Genomic DNA, 23,867 nt, shown 5'->3' with positions numbered 1-23,867 from the left:
CCCTTCAGAGCTCTGCCAAAAGGTCATTGACCTGAAACGTTCACTCGGGTTTCTCTCTCCGCAGATGTTGACTGACCTGCTCGATCTTCTCCCGTTATTATTTCAGATTTCCTGGCAACCGCAGCATTTTGCTTTTGACTACAGTGGCGTAGAAACTGGAGTGGTAATCCAGTGATCCAGGGTAAGGCTGAGGGGACCTGAGTTCGAATCCCACCACAGCAGATGGTGACATTTAAATTGGAATCAAAAGGCTAGTGATCACCTTGTCCAAGAGTCATTAAAAATCCATCTGGTTCACTAATGTCCTTCAGGGAAGGGAATCTGCTGTCCTTACCTGCTCATGTGACTCCAGATCTACAGCAATGTGATTCACTCTTGAAATGCCTTCTGAACTGGCCTAGTGAGATACTCAGTTCTGGGACAATTAGGGATGGGCAATAAATGCTGCCATCGATGCCCACATCCCGAGAATGAATTTAAAAGTCCTAAATATGTACTGTGTGAGTCTTTATTTGTCCTCATACGCAATGTTCGACAATTCCACATACACACCAAGCTAGGTGACAATCTCAGTCACTTGTATCTGGCTAGCCAAATCAGAACAAGTCTCCCTGGGCCTGGGACATTGCATCGATTCCAACGCTGGACAGAATCCTTACAAAGGAGCCTAATTATCAGTAAGGCAGATAGGTACCCTGTATCCTTAGCTCAGGAATACCACTCCCAGTCCGGAGTCGCCAGTTCAATCCCCACTCCTGGACATTATCTAGGCTGACACTCCAGTGCCCAACTGAGGGATACTGCCCTGTCAGAGATGTTATCCTTTCACCAAAGGTTTAAGACGAGACCCATGTAGCTTGCTTATTCGGGTAGATGTGAAAGTTCTTATTGACAATGTTGAAATACAAATAAGCAGAGAGTGTTCCAGTGTATCAGTTCCAGTGAGATTGTTATCTTCTGGTCTTCACTGATGTATCTTGTAGTAACAATAGTGACAATGCTTCAAACTTGAGGCATCGCTTTCTCAATGCTTGTGACGGGGGGGGGGTTGGGTGGCCTGAAAGTAGCTACACAAATGCAGCTTGTTGTTGTTTTGAGATGTAAAGGGACATCTCCTGATGCAGGGGCTCAGAGTAAAGCATTGATTGGGACTCAGATGAGGAGAACTCTTTTCACTCAAAGGATTGAGAATCTTTGGACTGTGGATGCTCAGCCATTGTGTATAGTCAAGGCAGAGAGCGAGATGCATGGAGGGAACCGTGTGATATAGTGCCGGAAGGTGGAGTTGAGGTAGATGATCGGCCATCTTACTGATGACAAAGCAGGCTGGGGAGGCTGAAGGGCCTACTCCTGTTCCTATTTCTTATATTCGTCCATTCAGCTTCAGGATAAACTTGCTGGAAGCAGCCATTTTGTGTTAGATTTCTCCTTCTGTGATTGGGCGGTTGGGGGGGGGCGGGGGGTGGTGGCGGTGGGGGGAGTGGGGGAGCAGTGGATTGTGGGTAGGTTCATAAAGTGCCAAGTGGAAAAGCCACAACATGGCTGCCTCCAGCCAGCGGGAGATAGAACAAGAGGAGGCAATCAGTTGACATCGTGAGGTGTCTTCCTTTGTGACGTTGAGGACACGGGGACAAATGAGTGGAAGCGAAGTCACTGCACAGTTCTCTACGCTGTGGGCAGCAATTCAAAATGGGAATCTCGCCATTGCATTTTCTTGCTTATTACTGACCCTACGAGACATCTCTCCCACTTCCTCCTCCCGACCAATTGTTAGTGCTATTCTGAGTCAGCGATGGGAAGGAGAACGTCAAAGGAGGACGTTTTCTCCCATCTTTTTTCCTGCCTCCCATCCCACAGAGAACCCGCTGTCCGTCTACCGTCAAGTCCAAGGGCAAAATTGACATGTGGGGCTGAAAGTAGGACTGAACATGTTGCTGAACAGGGGGCTGCATGTGAGAGACTGAACACAAGACAGAACGCGGGATTAAATGCAGGACTAAGTATGTGGCTAAACACATGGCAAATGCAGGAATGAGCACGTGACTAAACACAGGATTGAACACAGGACTGAGCACGTGACTAAACACAGGATTGAACACAGGACTGAACACGTGACTAAACACAGGATTGAACACAGGACGGAGCACATGACTAAACATGTGACTGAACACATGACCCAACCCAGGACACAGCGATGCTTGCCTGAGGCACCTTATAGAAATTAAATCTATCTAAGTCTTTATTCACCAATCTCTCCTTTCCCTTGCTAAAGCTGATCTGTTCATCCCAAAAGACTTATTGATTTTATTTGATATTTGAAAGAATATATATTTCCCTCAATTGCGATGGTTGAATTTAGTGTGAATTTACACACCAGCCCTTGTGTGTTACTTATAAGATTTATTTTTGTACCTGTGAATTGTAATATAGAATTGTAAAAGTTGGCTGTCGATATGAATTTTATTATATTATATATAGAACTACTATCAATCTGTAAAGTTTTAATTTAAAAGATTTTCAAGAACAAAGATATTTTTATCTTGCAATGTTATTCAGGAATCTCCTGTGACTTATCCTAACCTTCCCAATGTACTTTTGTCTCTTCTATTTAATGAATTAAAACTATTAACTAATCGGTGACAAGACTGGTCTTATGCTCTTGAGTTTAAGATGTTCACAGTGGGAGTTGATGGATGATGTGTGGAGGATAGCGGGGGCAGGATCACTGTTTAGACTGGGACTTTTTTCTCTGGAGCGTAGGAGGCTGAGGGGTGACCTTATAGAGGTCGATGAAATAATGAGGGGCAGAGATCAGCTAGATAGTCAATACCTTTTCCCAAAGGTAGGGGAGTCTAAAACGAGAGGGCGTAGGTTTAAGGTGAGAGGGGAGAGATACAAAAGGGTCCAGAGAGGCAATTTTTTTCACGCAGAAGGTGGTGAATGTCTGGAACAGACTGCCAGAGGTGGGTACAATTTTGTCTTTTAAAAGGCATTTAGGCAGTTACATGGGTAAGATGGATATAGAGGGATATGGGCCAAATGAAGGCAACTGGGACTAGCTTAGGAGTTTAAAAGCAAAAGGACGGCATGGACAAGTTGAGCCGAAAGGCCTGTTTCCATGTTGTAGACCTCTATGAAGCTATGACTCTATGACATTGATCCTTTATGTAGCGGTGTTCCCATGCAACAGATGCCCCTGTCCTTCTAGGTGGTGGAGGTTGTGGCTTTGGAAAGCGCTGCCTAAGGAGCCTTTGCAAAGTTGGCACACTCTGCTGCTTCTGAGCATGGGTGGTGGGGATCCCCAATCACAGGAATTAAATTTATTTTATGAGTAAATATTAATTCGCTCGCAAATGAAGCTCCCCTACTGTGAGAGGGAGGGATATAAAATCAAAATATTTCAGCTTATTATCATTGAAACCAGGACTGATGGAAGTAATACAAATTGCTTCATATTCTTGTTCATCAGTAGTTTTTGACACTCTGATTGAGGTGTATGAGTGGCACAGAAGGCGACAACAGCACAAACCAATAACTGCAAGGAAGTGTGACAATTGAAACTTTTGTATTTCACATTCCAAGAACCTGGTTCCCAGCACAGTGACTCGCTCAACCAATTCCAGCAGCACTCCCGAGAGCTGAACTGTAACAATGCTCAAGTTCCCATTAGTGGGAGAGACTGGGACCCGTGGGCAAAGCCTCAGAGTTAATCCTTTAGGATTGAGACGAGAAGAAATCTTTTCAGCCAGAGGGTGGTAAATCTGTAGAGTTCATTGCCACAGAGGGCTGTGGAGGCCTGGTCTTTAAGACAGAGATAGATAGGTTCTTGATTGGTAAGGGGATCAAAAGCTATAGGGAAAAAGAGGGAGAATGGGGTCGGGAAAATTATCAGCCATGATTGAATGGCAGAGAAGACTTGATGGACTGAATGGCCTAATTCTGCTCCTATATCTTCTAGTCTTATGGAATGGATGGGCTGCCGATCTAGTGGACAGTACGTACCACCCACAGGGGTCGGGAAGGAACCACTGGACCTCATTTCAGTCCTGCCTGATGGTCACACGCACACGCACCAGCCAACAAGATAGACACCAGGAAGAAATGACCCGTTGGTGTGTTTTTGTGCTAATGGTGGAGAGATTTACGATAATGAATGGATTGATAGGGTCGATCAGGAGAAACTGTTTCGTCTGGTGTTGGGAAGGGTCTTGAACAAGGGGGCAGAACCTTAAAATAAGAGCCAGGTGATGACAGGAAGCACTTCTTCACACAGTGCTTGAGTCACTCCAGGATTGCTACTTCCAACCTCCACGGGGATCTTCACAGTGACTTCACCGCAGTGTTAATGCGAGCCTAATAAATAAACTCCAGCTTTACTTTCTCCGAAGCACCAGACCATTCCAAGCACTGATCGACCTGGGTGAAGAGAGACCTCCTGATACAAACCCTCACATCATCTCCAGCACAGAAGCAGGCCACCCAGCCCTGGAGTGTTCAATGGTTGATTGTTCTGTGTTTGATTATGAGTGTCCTTATGACTGAGCGATGCTGGTGTGCTGACTCATCGCAAAGTCGAGCAAATTTGTAGAAAAAGGCTGAGTTAGAAGTGTGAAGGAGACCTTTTAAAGTACTGTGAATGAAACTCATTACACACAGAGAAAATAGCATCATCTATACTCACTGTGACTGATTAGTTACATCGGGCAACAGTGGTTAGCACTGCTGCCTCACAGCTTGAGTCACTGTCTGTGCGGAGTTTGTATGTTCTCCCCGTGTCTGCGTGGATTTCCTCCAAGTTCTCCGGCTGTCTCCCACAGTCCAAAGATGTGCAGGTTAGGCGGATTGGCCATGCTAAATTGCCCCTTGGCGTTTGGGGGAACTAGCTGGGGTCAGTGCATGGGGGTTAGGGCCTGGGTGGGATTGTGGTCGATGCAGACTTGATGGGCTGAATGGCCTTCTTCGGTACTGTGGGGACCCTATGATTCTATGACTCAGGCAAAAAGAACAAAGTGAATGGAAGGCAGAGTTAGAAGTGTGGAGCAGACACTGTGAAGCATTGTGAGTAAACCTATTTCACTCAGAAACTTGTCATCTTTGCCTGGATATGAGATATAAAATGTACAACAGGTCCAGTGATACTTATGCTGTGTGTGAGCCTTCACCTACCTTACTACGTGCCACCAAAGAACACAGAACAACACAGCACGGGAAACAGGCCCCTTCAGCCCTACGAGCCCACACTGTCATTTTAACATTCTGAGTGCCCTCCTCTACCCATGACCTTAGTCTACACCTATTGGGGAAGATTGCAGGAAGCTAATTTAGGGACATCCTGTCTATATATCCTGTTACTTCTCTCTCCCCCTCATGTACTCAGCTAGCTTACTCTGAAATGAATCATCATAGGCCTTGACTACTCTCTCTGGTAATAAATGCCACAGTTTAATTATAGTCTGGATATAGAAGTTACTCCTGACTGACGCATCCGAAAGGTGTTGAACTCAGGAAGAGGCAGGGGAGAGGAAGGGAAAGGAGTGTTGGGGTTGAGGGTGGTGGTGGGGGCAGGGGCACCTGTTGTGGTGAAAGAATGTGTCCTGATCGCAATTCTGTGGCAGGCAGGCAGACGGGAGATCCAAGACCAGGTTGTGATGCCAACCAAGGCCAAGCCTGCCATCCAGGTTCAGCGTTGGCACTCATACACGAGAACGCTTGATAAAGCAAGATGCCTGGTTGAGGGACAATGCCCTTCGGGAATAGCAGTGTAGGGGAGTTGGGTGGGAGGAAGGAGGAGGATTGGAGGGAAAGGCTGATGTGACAAATCGGATAGAGAAATTCTAACAGGGCTGGACAGAGCAGATGCAGAAAGGGTATTTCCCCTGGTTGGGGGGTTGGTGGTGGGGGGAGGTCTAGAATCAGGGGACACAGTCTCAGGATACGAGGTAGACCATTTCGGACTAAGATGAGGAAATATTTCTTCACCCAAAGAGTGGTGAGCCTGTGGAATTCATTACCACAGGAAGTAGTTGATGCCAAAACATTGAATGTATTCAAGAGGTGGCTGGATATAGCACTTGGGGCGAACGAGATCAAAGGTTATGAGGAGAAAGCAGGATTAGGCTATTGTGTTGGATGATCAGCCAGGATTGTAATGAAAGGTGGTGCAGGCTCAAAGGGCCAAATAGTCACCAAATCTGACTGGGAATAGCCCTGGAAGTGTCATCACAGCACGTTCTTTCTTAATTTCCCCGGACCACCACCTAGTCACTGTCCAACTTGTTCAATGGCCCAGCACAGACTCCCCACACATCAGCAAACAGCAAATGGACTCTTCGAGAACTTGATTGGGTGACATTTAACCAATCAAAATTGAAACAGCTCTCTTCCTTTTTCTCACTATTCAACAAAAACATTGGAAACAAAACGATTCTCTTTCCTCCCCCGGGAGCCATGCCCGAGAAATTCAACTCCACTGCCGGAAATTTCAGTCCAGCCCTGGAGAGTTGGCAACCCCACTTCCCCATAAGGTTGCCAACTTTTCCTGCTCCGGTTAGCCACACTCCTGGAGACTATATCACATGACCCTGTATCTAAGGGATGATGTGCTGGCCTTGGAGAGGGTCCGGAGGAGGTTCACAAAAATATCCCGGGAATAAAAACTTGACGCACGAGGAACGTTTGAGGATTCTGGGTTTGTACTCAATGGGGTTTAGATGGATGAGGAGGGGGTGGGACAATCTCATTGAAATCTACAGAATACTGAAAGGCCCAGGTAGAGTGGAAGTGGAAAGATGTTTCCATTCGTAGGAGAGACTAGGATCCGAGGGCATAGCCTCAGAGTAAAGGTACAACACTTTAGAACAGAGATAACAAAGAACAAAGAACAACTCAGCACAGGAAACAGGCCCTTCAGCCCAATGAGCCCGCGCCGCCATTTCAACATTGTGAGTTCCCTCTTCCACCCATGACCCCTGTCTACGCTTATGGCACTCCACATTGAGGGGAGACTAATTTAGGGACAATTTGTTACACCAATCAGCCTAAGAGCGCACCTTTGGGGTGTGGGAGGAAACTGGAGCACCCGGAGAAAACCCACGCAAGCACGGGGAGAATGCGCAAACTCCCACAGACACAGGCCCAAATCCATGTGTCTGCACAGCAATCAGTGATAGTCACTGAGCTGTCGTGTTGCCCATCAGCTGGTCCAGTTTAAGCACACACTAACAACATGAAGTACTGGGCTACTCTCGAAACATCCAAGAGCAGCCCTCGTACGACCCACCACGTGTATGCCCCTCATTGGACAACAAGGCGGACCGAAGCACCTGTAGATTAAAAGAGAGAAACATCAATACCATGCACATCCTTATACACACATTCAAGGGAATCCCCAGAAGCTCAAAAGTAAAACAAGTGAGCCACCAAGGAGGAATTTGTTCAGACAGAGGGTGGTGGATCTGTGGAATTCATTGCCACAGAAAGCTGTGGAGGGCGGGCCATTGAGTGTCTTCAAGACAGAGATAGATAAATTCTTGATTGGTAAGGGGATCAAACTTTACAGGGAAAAGGCAGGAGAATGGGGTTGAGAAACTTATCAGCCATGATTGTATGGCGGAACAGACCCGATGGGCTGAATGGCCTAATTCTGCTTCTGTATCTTATGATCTTACGGACCTCTTGCCTCCAACTTCCCTGCTCTGTCAAACATCATCTAATATTTTTGGAGACGGTGGGTAAATGTGTTGCAAAGAGAACAAACGTTTAAAAAAATTTTGTTTTAATGGCCCTGTGATTTTTTTTTGCCCTGGGTTTTGTTCCCAGCAGAGTTAACCTTCGATTCCTGAGGACTCCAGGGCAATTCTGGAAGAGGTGGCAACCCCAACTTCCCCTCCACTGGCGACGTGCTGGGGAGTTGGTAGTAAGTCCTTTATCTCCTCTCCGTCGGCTGTGGGCTCCTGCACTGGTTCCGAGCTGGGGCACAGGTTGGAGAAAGGGAAGAACTTGGTGCTCAGATACCTCTGCAGTGCTGACGGCAACTGATAAACATCAGTTAAGTCTCTCAGCTGATGACGATGACGACCTTCCAGCCTAGATTTGAAACCAGGAAAGTGAGCCACAAGCCCCCGTTCCTCCGATGTCCCTGAAATTTAACACGCAGAACACATTTTCACCTAATTCAGCTTGCAACAATCATCAACATCCAACAAGGTCTGTCTGTATTTACACAGCATCTAGACTACACACAGACAATAAATTTATTCCGATGAGATTAAATTCTTGCTATTCTGAGCCTACAAAGTCTCTTAATGTTTTTCTTCATCCCAAGCTTATAGAACCGAATCTCCCCAGAGCCCATTTTCCCCAACCCAACCGGAGAACGGAGAAACCTGACCCTCTGAGGGTCAGTGATGAGTAAACGAATGAAAAAAATAAACAGAATCGGATAATATTCAACATGCTGAGAGTCATTCTGGGTCCAAATGGACAAATTGGTGGGAAGCGAGCAGTCACGGAGGATGAGAGAGAGGGTTAGGGGGTCTACGTACTGAAATCATTATCGAATTATAGGCCAGTTATAGAGGTCTATAAAATAATGAGGGACATAGATCAGTTGGATAGGCAACATCTTTTCCCAAAGGTAGGGGAGTCTAAAACTAGAGGGCATAGGTTTAAGGTGAGAGGGGAGAGATACAAAAGGGTCCAGAGGGGCAATTTTTCCACACGGGGTTGGTGAATGGCTGGAACAAGCTGCCAGATGTTGTAGTAGAGGCAGGTACAATTTTGTCTTTTTAAAGGTGTTTAGACAGTTACATGGATAAGATGGGTATAGAGGGCCAAATGTGGGCAATTGGGATTAGCTTAGTGGTTAAAAGCTTAGTGGGTGGCACAGTGGTTAGCACTGCTGCTTCACAGCTCCAGGGTCCTGGGTTCGATTCCCGGCTCGGGTCACTGTCTGTGTGGAGTTTGCACATTCTCCTCGTGTCTGCGCGGGTTTCCTCCGGGTGCTCCGGTTTTCTCGCACAGTCCAAAGACGTGCGGGTTAGGTTGATTGGCCATGCTAAGAAATTGCCCCTTAGTGTCCAGGGATGTGTAGGTTAGAGGGATTAGTGGGTATAATATGTAGGGATATGGGGGTAGGGCCTGGGCGGGATTGTGTTCGGTGCAGACTCGATGGGCTGAAGGGCCTCTTTCTGCACTCTAGGGTTCTATGATTCTATCAAAAACTGGGTGACATGGACAAGTTGGGCCAAAGGGCTTGTTTCTATGCTGGAAACCTCTGTGACTCTAATCCTTACAGTGGAGAAGGAGGCAACTAAAAAAAGATTGTTTTACTCCATCCTTAAAGTTACAAAGCCAATGCTTAGAGTAGATTGGGCAAAGCCAAATCCATTCCTTGTTTGCCCCAGAAACCAGATTCAAAATCCAATTGAATCCAATTCAAGATCCCCAACAAGAGAGAGAAACAAGATCCAAGCTGACAAGATGAGACATTGCTTGATCTGACACTTGATCTTAGCCAAGAAGAAGGCCATTTGACCCATTGAATCTGCACCGACTCTCTGACAAACCATTTTACCCAGGCCCATCCCCGCCCTAACCAACAACCACGCATATTTACTCCACTAATCCCTCGAACCTACACATTTTGGACACTAAGGGACAACTTAGCATGGCCAATCCATCTAACCTGCACGTTTTTGGATTGTGGGAGGAAACGGGAGCACCGGGAGGAAACTCGCGCAGACACGGGAAGAACAGTCACAGTCACCCAAGGCGGAAATTGAATCTGGTTCCTTGGCGCTGTGAGGTAGCAGTGTTAACCACTGTACTACCATGCCTGATAGAAATCATTAAATAGATGTGGACAGCTGCCACTTCCAAAGCTAATAGGAAACTGACTGGCTGCATGGAGAGCGAGGTGAAACGTGGCTGACAGGATTGGTCGATGAGAGTTGGCAGAGATTTAATGGAATGGCTGCATGATTTCCTTCTCCACTGCAAGTGGCTGCTTGGGTCTAATGTTCACCTTTCTCTCAAAGGAATGCTGGAAGGTAAATTGGAGGAAGTTATGTTCCAACTATACAAAGTTCTTGGTTAAAACCGCATCTGGAGTAACTGGGGAGATGATGCTGTAGGGGTAATGTCACTGGACTATTCCTTATTTGAAGAAGGATATAAATGCTTTGGAAGCAATTCAGAGAGAGTTGATTAGACTAACATCTGGAACAGGTAGGTTGGTTGCCTCATGAGGATAGACGAGACTGATATCCAAAGAACAAAGAACAACACAGCCCGGGAAACAGGCCCTTCGGCCCAACGAGCCCACGCCACCATTTTAACACTGTGAGTTCCCTCTTCCACCCATGACTCTTGTCTATTCGCTGGAGTTAGACAACTAAGAGGTGACTTGATTGGAACGTAAGATCCCGAGGGGTACTGATGGATGTGGAGAGGATGTTTCTTCTAATGGAAGAATCTAGAACTGGGGTGGGGGGGGTGGCGGTGGGGGGGGAGATGGTGTCACCGTTTAAAAATAGAGTCACACATCTAAGACAGAAATGAAAGAATATGTTTCTCTTAGAAGGTGGTCCACCTCTGGAAATCAGGTTGGCAGTGCCCCGGGGGGGGGGGGGGGGGGGTTCTCTGAGAAGCCCCACTGGGCGGAGCGGTTTCCCCCTTACGTGGGGTAGCACAGTTGTTCTGATGCCTGTGAGGAGGGAAACACAATGCCGAGGAAGGGATTTTCCTGGTATTTCCATGTTGGGATGGGGTATATACAGATACACATGTTGGGGGATGAGTGGGGAGGGAGTACCCTGATACTTGTCTGCTGGGGTATGGGGATGTCCATTGGGTTGGGGGGGTGGGGGGGGGTGGGGGTTGCCCTGATGCTTGTGGGGTGAGGGGGATTCTCCGTGTCATGGGGCAAGGCGGGTGAGGGAGGGAGTTTATTTTCTAATGCTGATCCGGGGACCCTGATTTCTGTGTAGCCGGCCTTGCGGACTCTATCAGGCCCTGCCCTGCCAGAGCTCACCACACCCCCAGATACTCTGTGTAGTAAATGCCAGAACATCTGGAGTGAAATCTTGGCCCTGCATCTAGAGAGAGACACACATCAGATTTCAGTCTGAACCTGACATGCTGCTGAAATTCCACCCCATGAGCGTTATTGGTTCTGCGCTCGTCCAGAGCAGTGGGGAGTATTCCATCATGCTCTTGACTTGTGCCTTGTAGATGGTGGACAGGAGGTGAGTTGAAGAATTAGTCCCACTCTCCCTGTCCTTTCCCAAACCCTGCAGACATTTCCCATTCTGATATCGATTCAATTCCCTTTGGAAAGTCACTATTAGGCCCAATTCCGCCACCATTTCAGGCAACGCCTTGCAAATCATAACATGCTGTGTAAACAAATAAACACCCCCTTCACCACACCTCCCCCAAACATCTCCCTCCATCCCTCCCTGCCCCGTGACCGCTGCTTTTGGGTGGCATGGTGGCACGGTGGTTAGCACTGCTGCCTCACAGCGCCAAGGACCCGGGTTCGATTCCTGGCTTGGGTCACTGTCTGTGCGGAGTCTGCATGTTCTCCCCGTGTCTGCGTGGGTTTCAAAGAACAAAGAACAAAATCAGCCCGGGAAACAGGGCCTTCGGCCCAATGAGCCCGCGCCGCCATTTTAACATCATGAGTGCCCTCCTCTACCCATGGCCTTTGTCTACGCCTATTGGGGAAGACTGAGGGGAGACTAATTTAGGGATAATTTGTTACACCAATCAGCCTAAGAGCACATTTTTGGGGTGTGGGAGGAAACTGGAGCACCCAGAGAAAACCCATGCAAGCACGGGGAGAATGCGCAAACTCCTGCAGACAATGGCCCAAATCCATGTATCTGCACAGCAAACAGTGATAGTCACTGAGCTGTCGTGTTGCCTGTCAGGTGGTCCAGTTTAAGCACACACTAACGACACACAGTTCGAAAGATGTGCCGGTTAGGGTGCATTGGCCATGCTAAACTCTCCCTCAGTGTACCCGAACAGGCGCCAGAGTGTGCCGACTGGGGGATTTTCGCAGTAACTTCATTGCAGTGTTAATGTAAGCCAACTTGTGATGCTAATAAAATTAACTTTACACGATGATATTAAATCTGCATTCCTGATTCTCCTGCCAGTGGAATCAGTTTCTCCTTGTCTTCTTTTATCACAAACCTTTCCTAAGATTGAACGCAGCTATTAAATCTCTCCTTCACCTTCTCAGCTCCAAGGAGAATAATCCCAACTCCTCTGATTTTTCTGTGGGTGACTGAAGTCACTGGTAATTGGATAGATAATGAATAGAAATGTTGAGGGGTCCAGCAGCTGTCTACGGTTAAGCATGTTTTGAGTAGCTTTGTAAGTCTTCCAAAGGCACTTGTTTTAAAATGGAAGGGTTTTGAAATGTGTTGTGACACTGACTGCTGCCAGCTAGCAAGGTCACTGTGTCTGTCCTTGTTAATATACGGGATCGGCTTGTTTCAGCAGTGGCAGTACTCGGAACACTACAACTGAACTCAGCAAACCTAGGCCCTGAAGGAGAGTTAAAGTCGTAGGCACATTCGAACTATACCAGGCCATTCAGCCCATCCTCGCTGTCTCACCGCTCATGGCTGATCTGCATCCATTCACCCGTTTTGATTCCCTCGTCCGTCACGCCTTAACCCAGCAAACTGGGCAAGTGTGCACCGGTCAAACACCAAGTTCCACCTCGCCAACGGCAACTGAACACAACAATCCAAGCCAGAGGAAAGTCGGTTCGAGACTTTCGGCCAAAGATCAAGCTATTCATGGAGTCGCGATGGCAGAGAATGAGGCCATTTGGCCAGTCAGCTCTGTGCTGGCCTTCTGTGGAGCAAATGAATCATTCGACACCTAGAGACACAGGAACAGAAGAGGCCATTCAGCCTTTCTAGCCTGTTCCGCCCATTCAATGAGATCATAAATACACCTGCCTAACAAAATCTACCAATCTCAGTTTGTAACCTTTCAGTTCACCCCCAGCCTCAACACTGTCTGTGGGGAGGGGCAGAGTGGGGCAGAATTCTGGATTTCCACTCGACTTTGTGCATCCAGATCACCAACAACCTGACACTTTAGTTAAGACAGCCCACCAATGCCTCTACATTCTCAGAAGCTTAAAGAAATTTAGCATGTCAGCTATGACTCTCATCAACTTTTACTATAGAAAGCATTCTTTCTAGTTATATCACAGATCGGTATGGGCTCCTGCTCTGCCCAAGACCACAAGAAACTACAAAAGCTCATGAATGTAGCCCAATCCATCACACAGACCAGCCTCCCATCCACTGGCTCTGTCTACACTTCCCACTGCCTCAGCAAAGCAGACAGCATAATTAAGGACCCCGTCCCGCACCCCAGACATTCTCTCTCCATCTTCTTCCATCGGGAAAAAAGTACAAAAGTCTGCGATCACGTACCAACCGACTCAAGAATAGCTTCTTCCCTAATGCCATCAGACTTTTGAATGGACCTGCCTTATATTAAATTGGTCTTTCTCTGCACCCTAGCTATGAGTGTAATACTACATTCTGCACTCTCTGGTTTCCTTCGCTGTGAATGGTATGCTTTGTCTGTAAAGCGTGCAAGAAACAATACTTTTCACTGTATACTAATACATGTGACAATAATAAATCAGAGCAAGTCAAGAAGGGCTTCCTGACATCACCTGTCTCTGGCTCTTATTTTAAGGTTCTGCTCCCTTGTTCAGGACCCCCCCCACACCAGAGGAAATAGTTTCTCCCGAATGACTCTAACAATCCATTCATTATCGTAAACCCCTCCACCAGCAACCCAAAAACATACCAACTGAGGTCTAGCTTGTTGGCTGCTGCATGTGTGTGACCATCAGGCAGGACTGAAATAAGGTCCCATGGCTTCTACCCTGTGGGTGGTACGTACTGTCCACTTGATCAGCAGCCCATCCACCTTAACCATTCAGTCTGTCTACCACCGATGCACTGTGACAGCAGTGCGTGAACCATCGACAAGATCACTGCAGCAACTCCCCAAGGCTCCTTAGGCAGCGCCTTCCAAACTCACAACTTCTACCGCCTAGAAAGACAAGGACACCAGTTGCATGGCAGTACCACCCTGGCTCGGAAATACACTCTGTATTCACTCGTGGGGCATGGGCGTCACTGGCTGGCCAACATTTATTGCCCCATCCTGAGCTGTGCCATCTTGCTCGACCATTTCAGAGGGCAGCTGAGAATCAAACACATTGATATGACTCTGGAGTCATATGTAGGCCAGGCCAGGTGAAGACGGCAGATTTCCTTCTCTAAGGGTGTTAGTGAACCAGATGAGTTCTTCCGACAATGGTCCCATGTTCATCAGTAAATTCTTAATTCCAAATAATTTTCATTGAATTCAAATTCCACCATCTGCCGTGGCGGGATTCGAACCCGGGTCTCCAGAACATTAGTTGAATTTCTGATTAATATTCTAGCAATAATACCACTGGGCCATCATCACCTCCCATAAATCGCCAATCCTTCACTGTTGTTGGGTCAAAATCCTGGAACTCCCTCCCTAGCAGCACTGTGGGAGTACCTACACCTCGGGGAGTGCTGAGGTTCAAGAGAATGTCCCACCGTTACCAATAAATGCTGGGCAATATAAGATGCCAACTTATCAATGCCACCTGAGTAAAATGGCAGGAGAGGTATGGACACACAAGGGGATGTATCTCAGGGAGATTCACATGAAGATGGAGAAATGTTCAATCAAAGTCCTTTTTCTAAGCTTTCTGGACATGTGTATAATAACTCAGGAAGTCCAACTGGAAAGGAATGCAAAGTAAAATCACTACCATGGTATACACACACTAGTCCCTGCCTGAGACTGGAGTTCAGCAGGCCCAGTCCTGGGTCTAAAACAGAAACAGAAAATGCTGGAAAATCTCAGCAGGTCTGACAGCATTTGAGGAGAGAGAGAATTTTTAAAATATATTCAGTAGTGGGACATGAATGTCGCTGGCTGGCCAGCATTTATTGCCCCATCCCTAGTTGCCCAAAGTCAGTTGTGAGTCAACCACATTTCTGTGGCCCTGGAGTCACTTATAAGCCAGACCAGGTAAGAACAGCAGATTTCCTTCCCTAAAGGACATTAGTGAACCAGATGGGTTTTTCCGACAATGGTTTCATGGTCATTGGTAAATTCTTCATTACAGATTTTTTTTATTGAATTCAAATTCCACCATCTGCTGTGGGGGGATTCGAGCTCGGGTCTGCAGAACATGAGCTGAGTTCCTGGATTAATAGACTGGTGATAATACCATTAGGCCATTGCCTTCCCCGAGGAGCCAACGTTTCAAGCCTGGATGAACCCCAGTCCTGGGCCTGCCCTGTAAAAGGTTCAGATGTTGAGTTCTAGCTGGGCAGGCCACTGCCTGTTACCAGGGGAACTCATACCAAACCAGTCTACACAGGGAAATCAATCAGTGATTCCTCATGGACCTCGTAGGGGATTAGCACAGCCTAAAACGGTTCATTATTTTCCGTAACAAATTGACACTTTTTCTTTTGACAACTGGAAGCCTATCAATCAAAACTAATTTAACAGTGTGCATTTATATAGCGCTTTTGACATGGCAAAATATCCCAGGGTCCCTCCTAGGAGTACAGTAAACAAACACGGAACCATCTAAAGAAATATGATCGAAGAGGTAAGTTGTAAATAGCTTCTTAAAGGTGGAAGGAGAGAGAAATGGTGAGGTGGGGAGCTTTAGCATGGCCAATCAACCTAACTCACACACACTTCAGCCTGTGGGGGGAAACTGGAGCACCCGAGGAAACCCATGCAGACACGGGGAGAATGTGCAGACTCCGCGCAGTCACCTGAGGCCGGGAACTGAACCCGGGTCCCTGGTGCAATCTTGCCGTGGCATTGACCTTCTCTGACTAATAGAGTTTAACGTGACCCACCAGAAATGGGGCAACGCTGTCTATTTTAAACGGTGTTTGATGCAGTAACAGGCAGGATTTTCCAGGCCCGACCGGCCGCAGCTGGAATAATCCAGTCCCGTCGAAGGTCAGTGATTGTTTGTCTGGGTCGCTGAGTTTTCCCAGTGGGTCCACCGTGACAAGGTCAGAAAATCCCAGCCAATGTTTCTGCTCCTGTGCAGTTTTGGGCTTTGGCTGTAAAACCTCTCGTCAAAATTTTTTTAAACTCTTAAAAGAATGATAACGATGTACTGTTGTGTTTATGAGGTAACGCTGTCCATAAAATGTTTAAAGCATGAAAAGAAAGTTCCTGCAGCTGCACAAATAGATGTCGTGTCAATCCGCAACATCCCACCAACTGGAGTGGGGGGAATGGGGAGGGGCTGTGGGTGGGGAGAATGGGAGTGGGTGGGTGTGGAGGGGTGGGAAGGGAGGTAGAAGGGTGGGGCGGAGTTGTGGAGAAGTGTGGGGGAAATGGAGGTGTGGGGGGGGGGGGCAGAATGTGAAAGGCTCGGAGTGCAAGTGTGGGGGTGTGGGGTGGATGGAGCAACTGCGTGGGAGGGCGGGGGAATGTGGATAGATCATAGAATCCTACACTGCAGAAGGAGGCCATTCGGCCCATCGAGTCTGCACTGACCACAATCCCACCCAGGCCCTATCCCCATAACCCTAGCCACTAAGGGGCAATTTAGCATGGCCGATCCACCTAACCCGCACAACTTTGGAATGTGGAGGGAAACCCAAGCACTTAGGGGAAACCCACGCAGACACGGGGAGAATGCGCAAACTCCGCACAGGCAGTGACCCAAGCCGCGAATTGGGCCCGGCTCACCGGCGCTGTGAGGCGGCAGTGTTAACCACTGCGCCACCGTGCTGCCCTAGATTGGGGGAAGGATGTGGAGGGAGGGTTGGGGGTGGAGGGGTGAGTGGGAGGGGGGGGGGGGGTGGTGTGTGGGGCGGTGGAGTTTTGCTGGAATGAGGTGTGAATGGGTGGAAGGGAGTGGGGTGGATTGTTGGGGTGGGTGGGGGAGCTGTGGGTGGTGAAGGTGCGAGGGGTGGGATGTGTAGGTGTAGGGGGGTGGTGTTCTAGGGGGTGGGATGCGAATGGGTGGATGGGGAATGATGGGAGAATTACCCACGTAGTGACCCTGAAGATGTATTTGTGAAAGTTTGCTCCCTTCAAAGTTTCAGGTTGAAAGAAAGACTTGCATTACTCTAGCGCCTCTCATCACCTCAGAATAGATAAAGGGTTTTACAGTCAATTAACTAATTTTCAAATATTGCTGGAAAAATATGACACACCAGCAAAGATTTCTGTCTGGGCCTCATCAGGACAAATACAAGAATACCAAATTTTAAAGGGAGGAACAATTTAAACTGCACGAGAAAAGGGCTCTGATTGGTTGACAAGTGGGTTTTGATTGGTCAAGGTGTTGCCATGGAGAATGCACCAGAGAATAATTGTCTCCCACGCATGTCTTTAATTCAGAAAAGGCAGGCTGCTTGGACACGTTCCTTTTGTATGCAGAGCACAGGTCCCTGATTATGAATGGATGCTGTTTCTAGAAAGTGTAAGTGAGCCACGCTGTATAAACTGTTGCTTCTTCTGAAAGCTGAATACAAGAGGAAAAGCTTCGACAGAGTATCGCTGCTCTCAGTAATACCCGCGCTCTCTGTTACCAAGCAACCATCTGTAGACTCTTAAACCAAAAGGTGTGGAGGGTTGGGGGTTGGGACCAGTTATCTTTCTTTATTTTTCTTCCCCCCACACTCTTTCCCCCTATTTTATCCTCCTTTCCTCCCTCTTTTCTTCCCTTTTCCCCCCTTTTCTCAATTTTACTTCTTCTCTCCCACCCATCTCCCCCTCCCCCCCAATTCTTCATCTGTCACAGTTTACCCTCTGATTTCAGCTTCTCCGTTTGGCCATTCACATCCTCTGTTCTCTCTCTCTGGGCTGCCATTAGCAGCCTCTCCCCTGGTTTCTGCGGCTGTGACTCATCTTTCATTCCCTCATCCCTGCAGTATAAACATCTCCCACTTTCTATGCCTTTGACAAAGGATCATCCGGACTCAAAACGTCAGCTCTTTTCCCTCCTTACAGATGCTGCCAGACCTGCTGAGATTTTCCAGCATTTTCTCTTTCGGTTTCAGATTCCAGCATCCGCAGCATTTTGCATTATATCTGGAGAGTCTAGAAATGTGATGTAAAAATCCAGCAACCAATTTGTGTGCAGCAAACTCCCGTAAACAGCAAGGAGATAGCGATCTCGTTCATTGTCATTGTTCGAAGGGTAAATATTTTCCAGGACGCCAGGGCGAACTCCCATCATTTTTCTTTGAGATGGTGCCATGTCTAACTGGAAGGGCAGACCGTAGCCAATCTCAGGGGTATCTATCACTCTTACCTCCGAGTCAAAATGTCATGCCCAACCCGTTCTGGTGAACAAAGAACAGTACAGTACAGGAAAAGACCCTTCGGCCCACCAACTCTGTGCTGACAGGGCGGCCTGGTGGCACAGTGCCACTGCATCACAGTGCCAGGGACCCGGCTTCAATCCCCGGCTTGGGTCTGTGTGGAGTCTGCACGTTCTCCCCGTGTCTGCGTGGATTTCCTCCGGGTGCTCCGGCTTCCTCCCGACGTCTGAAGTGAACGTACGGAATTCACTAGCACAGAGGCCGAAATGTTGCCTGATTTCAAGAAGGAATTAGATATGCGTTTCCTCCGGGTACTCCAGTTTCCTCCCAAAGTCCAAAGATGTGTGAGTTAGGTGCATTGGCTGTGCTAAGTTGCCCCGTGGTGCCCCAGGATGAGTAGGTTAGAGGGATTAGGGGGATAATTACGCGGGGCCACAGGGATAGGGCCTGGGGGGGATTGTTGTTGGTGCAGACTCGATGGGCCGAATGGCCTCCGTCTGCACTGTAGGGTTTCTGTGATTGTATACGGCTCTTGGGGCTAAAGGGACCAAAGGATATGGGGGGGCGGGGGGGTGGTATTAGAAGATTGAATTTGATGATCAGCCATGATCAAAATGAATGGGGCAGCCAGGCTCAAAGGGCCAAATGGCCTGCTCCTGCTCCCAGTTTCTGTATCTTCATTTTCCAGTCTCTCCCTTAGCTACAGCTTCCTTTGACCCACCCCTCTCCCACCTGCCCACCCCTTTCCCACACCCCCCTGCCATCCCCCTCGCTCACCATCACTACCCCCCGCTGTGGCTGTTGATTCGTTGTGAACTCACTCGTTGTGAGTGAGTGAGTGAGCGAGCGAGCGAGCGAGGGGAAGGCCTCACCTCCGGTCGCCATGCGAGGATTAACTTTTAACTTTCAAAAGATGTTTCCTCCCCTGATTAGTGCCCAGGGTGACTCAGCCACAGGTCATTCCAGGTGCTCGGGGCTGATAAAGATCGGAGACGCCCCTGTTTACATTGGAGTCTGACGGGGAGACGGTGCCGTTGAGAGATTAGAGACCAGCGGTGCACGTAAGAGTTCAAAAAACTAGCAGAGGCCAGTGGGGCAGCCTCGGAGGCGTGCCTCTGAGCTGATCCACACTGCGGCTCACAGCAGCTGCGTTCCCTGCCTGCTTTACAGCCACCAAACTGTGTCGTCTCGATTCCTCAGGCAGGGAGCTGTAGCAACTCCAATGCTGTATCCAGTAACTTTATCAAGACCATACATTGTGCCCATCGCAGTTACCCTTGAGAAGGGGGCAATAGGCCTTCTTCTTGAACCACAGCAATCTTACGTATTGGAGTTACTCCTACAGTGGGTAGGGAGAGGGAGAGTTTTCATAGGATCCCTACAGAAGGAGGCCATTTGGCCCATCAAGTCTACACTGATGTGCTTGGTACTATCCATATAGACCCATGCATTTACTCTAGCTAGCTCCCCTGGCACTAAGGGGCAATTTAGCATGGCCAATCCACCTAACCCGCTCATCTTTGGACTGGTGGGGGGGGGGGTGGGGGAAGAAACCCACGCAGACACGGGGAGAATGTGCAGACTCTGCAGTGACCTAAGCCAGGAATTGAACCGGGGCTCCCTGGCAGCTGTGAGGCAGCAGTGCTAACCACTGTGCCACCGTGCTGCCCAAAATCAAAGTGGAGAACGTGGGCATCGATCCCATTACCTTCCACAGCAACCTTCGCAAGGGGCAGTTAGAGTGGCACAACAAATGCCAATCGAGCAATGTCAGGGCCCTAAATCTTAGAGAAGGCCCAACACCTTGGGTCATAGAGTCATAGAGGTTTACAGCAGGGAAACAGGCCCTTCGGCCCAACTTGTTCATGCCGTCCTTTTTTTTTTGAAACCCCTATGCTAATCCCAATTGGCCGCATTTGGCCCATATCCCTCTATACCCATCTTACTCATATAAATGCTTTTTAAAAGATAAAATTGTACCCTCCTCTACTACTACCTCTAGCAGCTTGTTCCAGACACTCACCACCCTCTGTGTGAAAAAATTGCCCCTCTGGACCCTTCTGTATCTCCCCCCTCTCACCTTAAACCTATACCCTCTAGTTTTAGACTCCCCCACCTTTGGGAAAAGATATTGACTATCTATCTTGTCAATGCCTCTCGTTATTTTATAGACCTCTAATAAGGTCACCCCTCAACCTCCTACCCTCCAGGGAAAAAGGTCCCAGTCTATTCAACCTCTCTTATAATTCAAATTATCAAGTTCTAGTAAATCTTTTCTGTACCCTTTCCGGTTCAGTAATATCCTTTCTATAATAGGGTGACCAGAACTGTACACAGTATTCCAAGTGTGGCCTTACCAATGTTTTTGCACAACTTAAACAAGACGTCCCAATTCCTGTATTCAATGTTATGAACAATGAACTATGCCTTCTTCACCGCTCTGTGCACTTGTGACTCCACTTTCAAGGGGGTATGAACTTGTACCCCTAGATCTCTTTGTTCTGTAATTCTCCCCAGTACCCCACCATTAACCGAGTAAGCCCTGCCCCAATTCGATCTACCAAAATGCATCACCCCGTATTTATCTAAATTAACTCTGTCTGCCATTCATCAGCCCACTGGCCCAATTGATTAAGATCCCATTGCAATCTAGAAAAGGAGCATTGGCAATGTTCCTCACTATCTGTCTTCAAGCTTTATTACAAGATTCTCAAACTTAAACTTAGAGCTACTGAATGCAAACAGATTCACGCACTAGTGAGGTACAATAAACACATCAGCTTTGGGCCACATATCTAAGGAAGGACGTGCTGGCCTTGGAAAGATTCCAGAGAAGGTTCACAAGAATGATTTCCTGGAATGAAGAGCTTGTCATATGAGGAACGGCTGAGGACTCTGGGTCTGTACTCGTTAGAGTTTAGAAGGATAAGGGGGGATCTTATTGAAACTTACAGGATACTGTGAGGTCTGGATAGAGTGAACGTGGAGAGGGCGTTTCCACTAGTAGGAAAAACTAAAACCAGAGGACACAACTCAGGCTAAAGGGATGTTCTTTAAAACAGAGACAAGGAGGAATTTCTTCAGCCAGAGGGCGGTGAATCTGTGGAACTCTTTGCTGCAGAAGGCTGTGGAGGCCAGGTCATTGAGTGTTTTTAAGACAGAGATAGATAGGTTCTTGATTAATAAGGGAGTCAGGGGTTATGGGGAAAAGGCAGGAGAATGGGGATGAGAAAAATATCAGCCATGATTGAATGGCAGAGCAGACTCGATGGGCCGAGTGGCCTAATTCTGCTCCTATGTCTTATGGCTTTAGCATGGAGCAGCTTTGAACAGGATCAAATGCCCCAAGGAAATTCCTTCACAGAAGCATTTGGATAAGTATATGGATGGGAAAGAATCAGAGGAATATGGGCTGAATGTGGGACTAGCTGGGAGGGCACCCATGGTTGGCATGGATGGGTTGGGCTGAAGGGCTTGTTTCCATATTGTGTTGTTCTATGTAACTTGTGGCAGGTGACCAAGAGATTGGCCGAACAGTTCAGCTGGAATTTTCCAGGCACCCCTCTGCCCTACCTACCCCCTGTGTGCAGTGGAGCTGGATCGTCCTTGGCCGCCAATGGGATCTTCCTGCTCCGCTCAAGTCAATGGTGATTTGCCTGGTTTGTTGTTTCCAGAAGCATGAACACCTGACTAGTGTCAACTTCAATGGGACTGGAAGGTCCTACCGGCAGCCAAGGTCAGGAAACTCTCAGCCTTAGTCTTAAGATGCGTGTTGAAGATAGAGAGAGAGGTAGGGAGGTTTCAGAAGGGAATTACAGAGTTTAGGATTGAGGTGACCAAAGGCACGGATGCCAACGGTGGAACAAGGGATGTGGCAATGTCCACAATTCGAGGAACATTGGTCAGAACAGTGAATACAGGAGTAAGGACATTTTGTTGAAGTTGTACAAGACATTGGTACGGCCACACTTGGAATACTGTGTACCGTTCTGGTCATCCTATTATAGAAAGGATATTTTTAAACTAGAAAGAGTGCAGAAAAGATTTACTAGGATTCTACCAGGATTTGATGGTTTGAGTTATAAGGAGGGGTCGGATAGACTGGGACTTTTTTTCCTGGAGTAGGTGGTGATCTGAGAGAGGTCTATAAAATAATGAGGGGCGCAGATCAGCTAGATAGTCAATAACTTTTCCCAAAGGTAGGGGAGTCTAAAACTAGAGGGCATAGGTTTAAGGTGAGAGGAGAGAGATACAAAAGGGTCCAGAGGGGCAATTTTTTCACACAGAGGGTGGTGAGTGTCTGGAACAAGCTGCCAGAGGTAGTAGTAGAGGTGGGTACAATTTTGTCTTTTAAAAAAGCATTTAGACAATTACATGGGAAAGATGGGTATAGAGGGATATGGGCCAAATGCCCATATCCCTCTAGTTTAATGATAAAAACTGGGTGGCATGGACAAGTTGGGCTGAAGGGTCTGTTTCTATGCTGTAAACCTCAATGACTCTACGACTCTATAATGCAGTGACATTGGAGTGTTTTGGAGGAAGCTACACAGTTAGGGAGGGGAGGAAGGCTGGATGGAAATCAGGAATTTTAAAATCAAGGCATTAACCAACTGGAAAGTCAGTTGATCAGTGAAGGGATGCTGTGTGAACTTGAGGCCCCCAGCAACAGCAGGCAACTTAATGCTGGAAATAATGGCTAAACGGGACTTTGATTATGTTTTATATTTCAGTTTATCGGGGTGGCAAGGTGGCAGAGTGGTTAGCAATGCTGCCTCACAGCACCAGGGACACAGGTTCGATTCCCAGCTTGGGTGACTGTCTGTGTGGAGTTTGCACGTTCTCCCCATGTCTGCATGGGTTTCCTGCGGGTGCTCCGGTTTCCTTCCACACTCCTAAAATGTGTAGGTTAGGTGGATTGGCCAGACCAAATTACCCCTTAGTGCCCAAAGATGTGCAGTTTAGCTGGATTGGCCATGCTGTGTTGTCCCTTAGTGCCCAAAGATTTGCAGGTTAGGTGGATTGGCTATACCAATAGCCAGTAGCACAGACTGGAGGCCAGTTACCAGTAGTGTACCACAGGGGTCAGTGCTGGGTACTCTGCTATTTGTGATTTTTATCAATGATTTGGAAGAGGGGGCTAAAGGATGGGTCAGTAAATTTGCTGATGACACCAAGATTGATGGAGTAGTGGATGAGGTGGAGGGCTCTTGCAGGCTGCAAAGAGACATTGATAGGATGCAGAGCTGGGCCCAAAAGTGGCAGATGGTGTTTAAACCTGATAAGTGTGAGGTGATTCATTTTGGTAGGACAAACTTGAGTGCAGATTACAGGGTCAACGGCAGGGATCTGAGGAATGTGGAGGAACAGAGAGATCTTGGGGTTCATATCCACAGATCTCTGAAGGTTGCCACTCAAGTGGATAGAGCTGTGAAGAAGGCTTATAGTGTGTTAGCATTT

The 23,867-nt window shown here is 47.8% G+C and overlaps 1 protein-coding gene across 1 annotated transcript in view; it reads right to left on the bottom strand.

Moving 5' to 3' along the window:
* Positions 1–7,757: 7,757 nt before the first annotated feature.
* The window catches only part of slc23a3 (solute carrier family 23 member 3), a 71,368-nt gene continuing 55,258 nt past the window's right edge, over positions 7,758–23,867 (bottom strand). Inside the window, exon 12 of the mRNA XM_080198322.1 lies at positions 7,758–8,137. Coding sequence (XP_080054448.1) covers positions 7,824–8,137 — 314 coding nt within the window. The 3' untranslated portion in view covers positions 7,758–7,823. The remainder of the gene's footprint in view (positions 8,138–23,867) is intronic.

This window comes from Carcharhinus amblyrhynchos, chromosome 11 (assembly GCF_965287045.1).
Source record: "Carcharhinus amblyrhynchos chromosome 11, sCarAmb.v2.hapA, whole genome shotgun sequence".
NCBI lineage: Eukaryota > Metazoa > Chordata > Chondrichthyes > Carcharhiniformes > Carcharhinidae > Carcharhinus > Carcharhinus amblyrhynchos.
The sequence above is the reverse complement of the archived record's forward strand: the minus strand, read 5'-3'. Positions and strand labels throughout refer to the sequence as shown.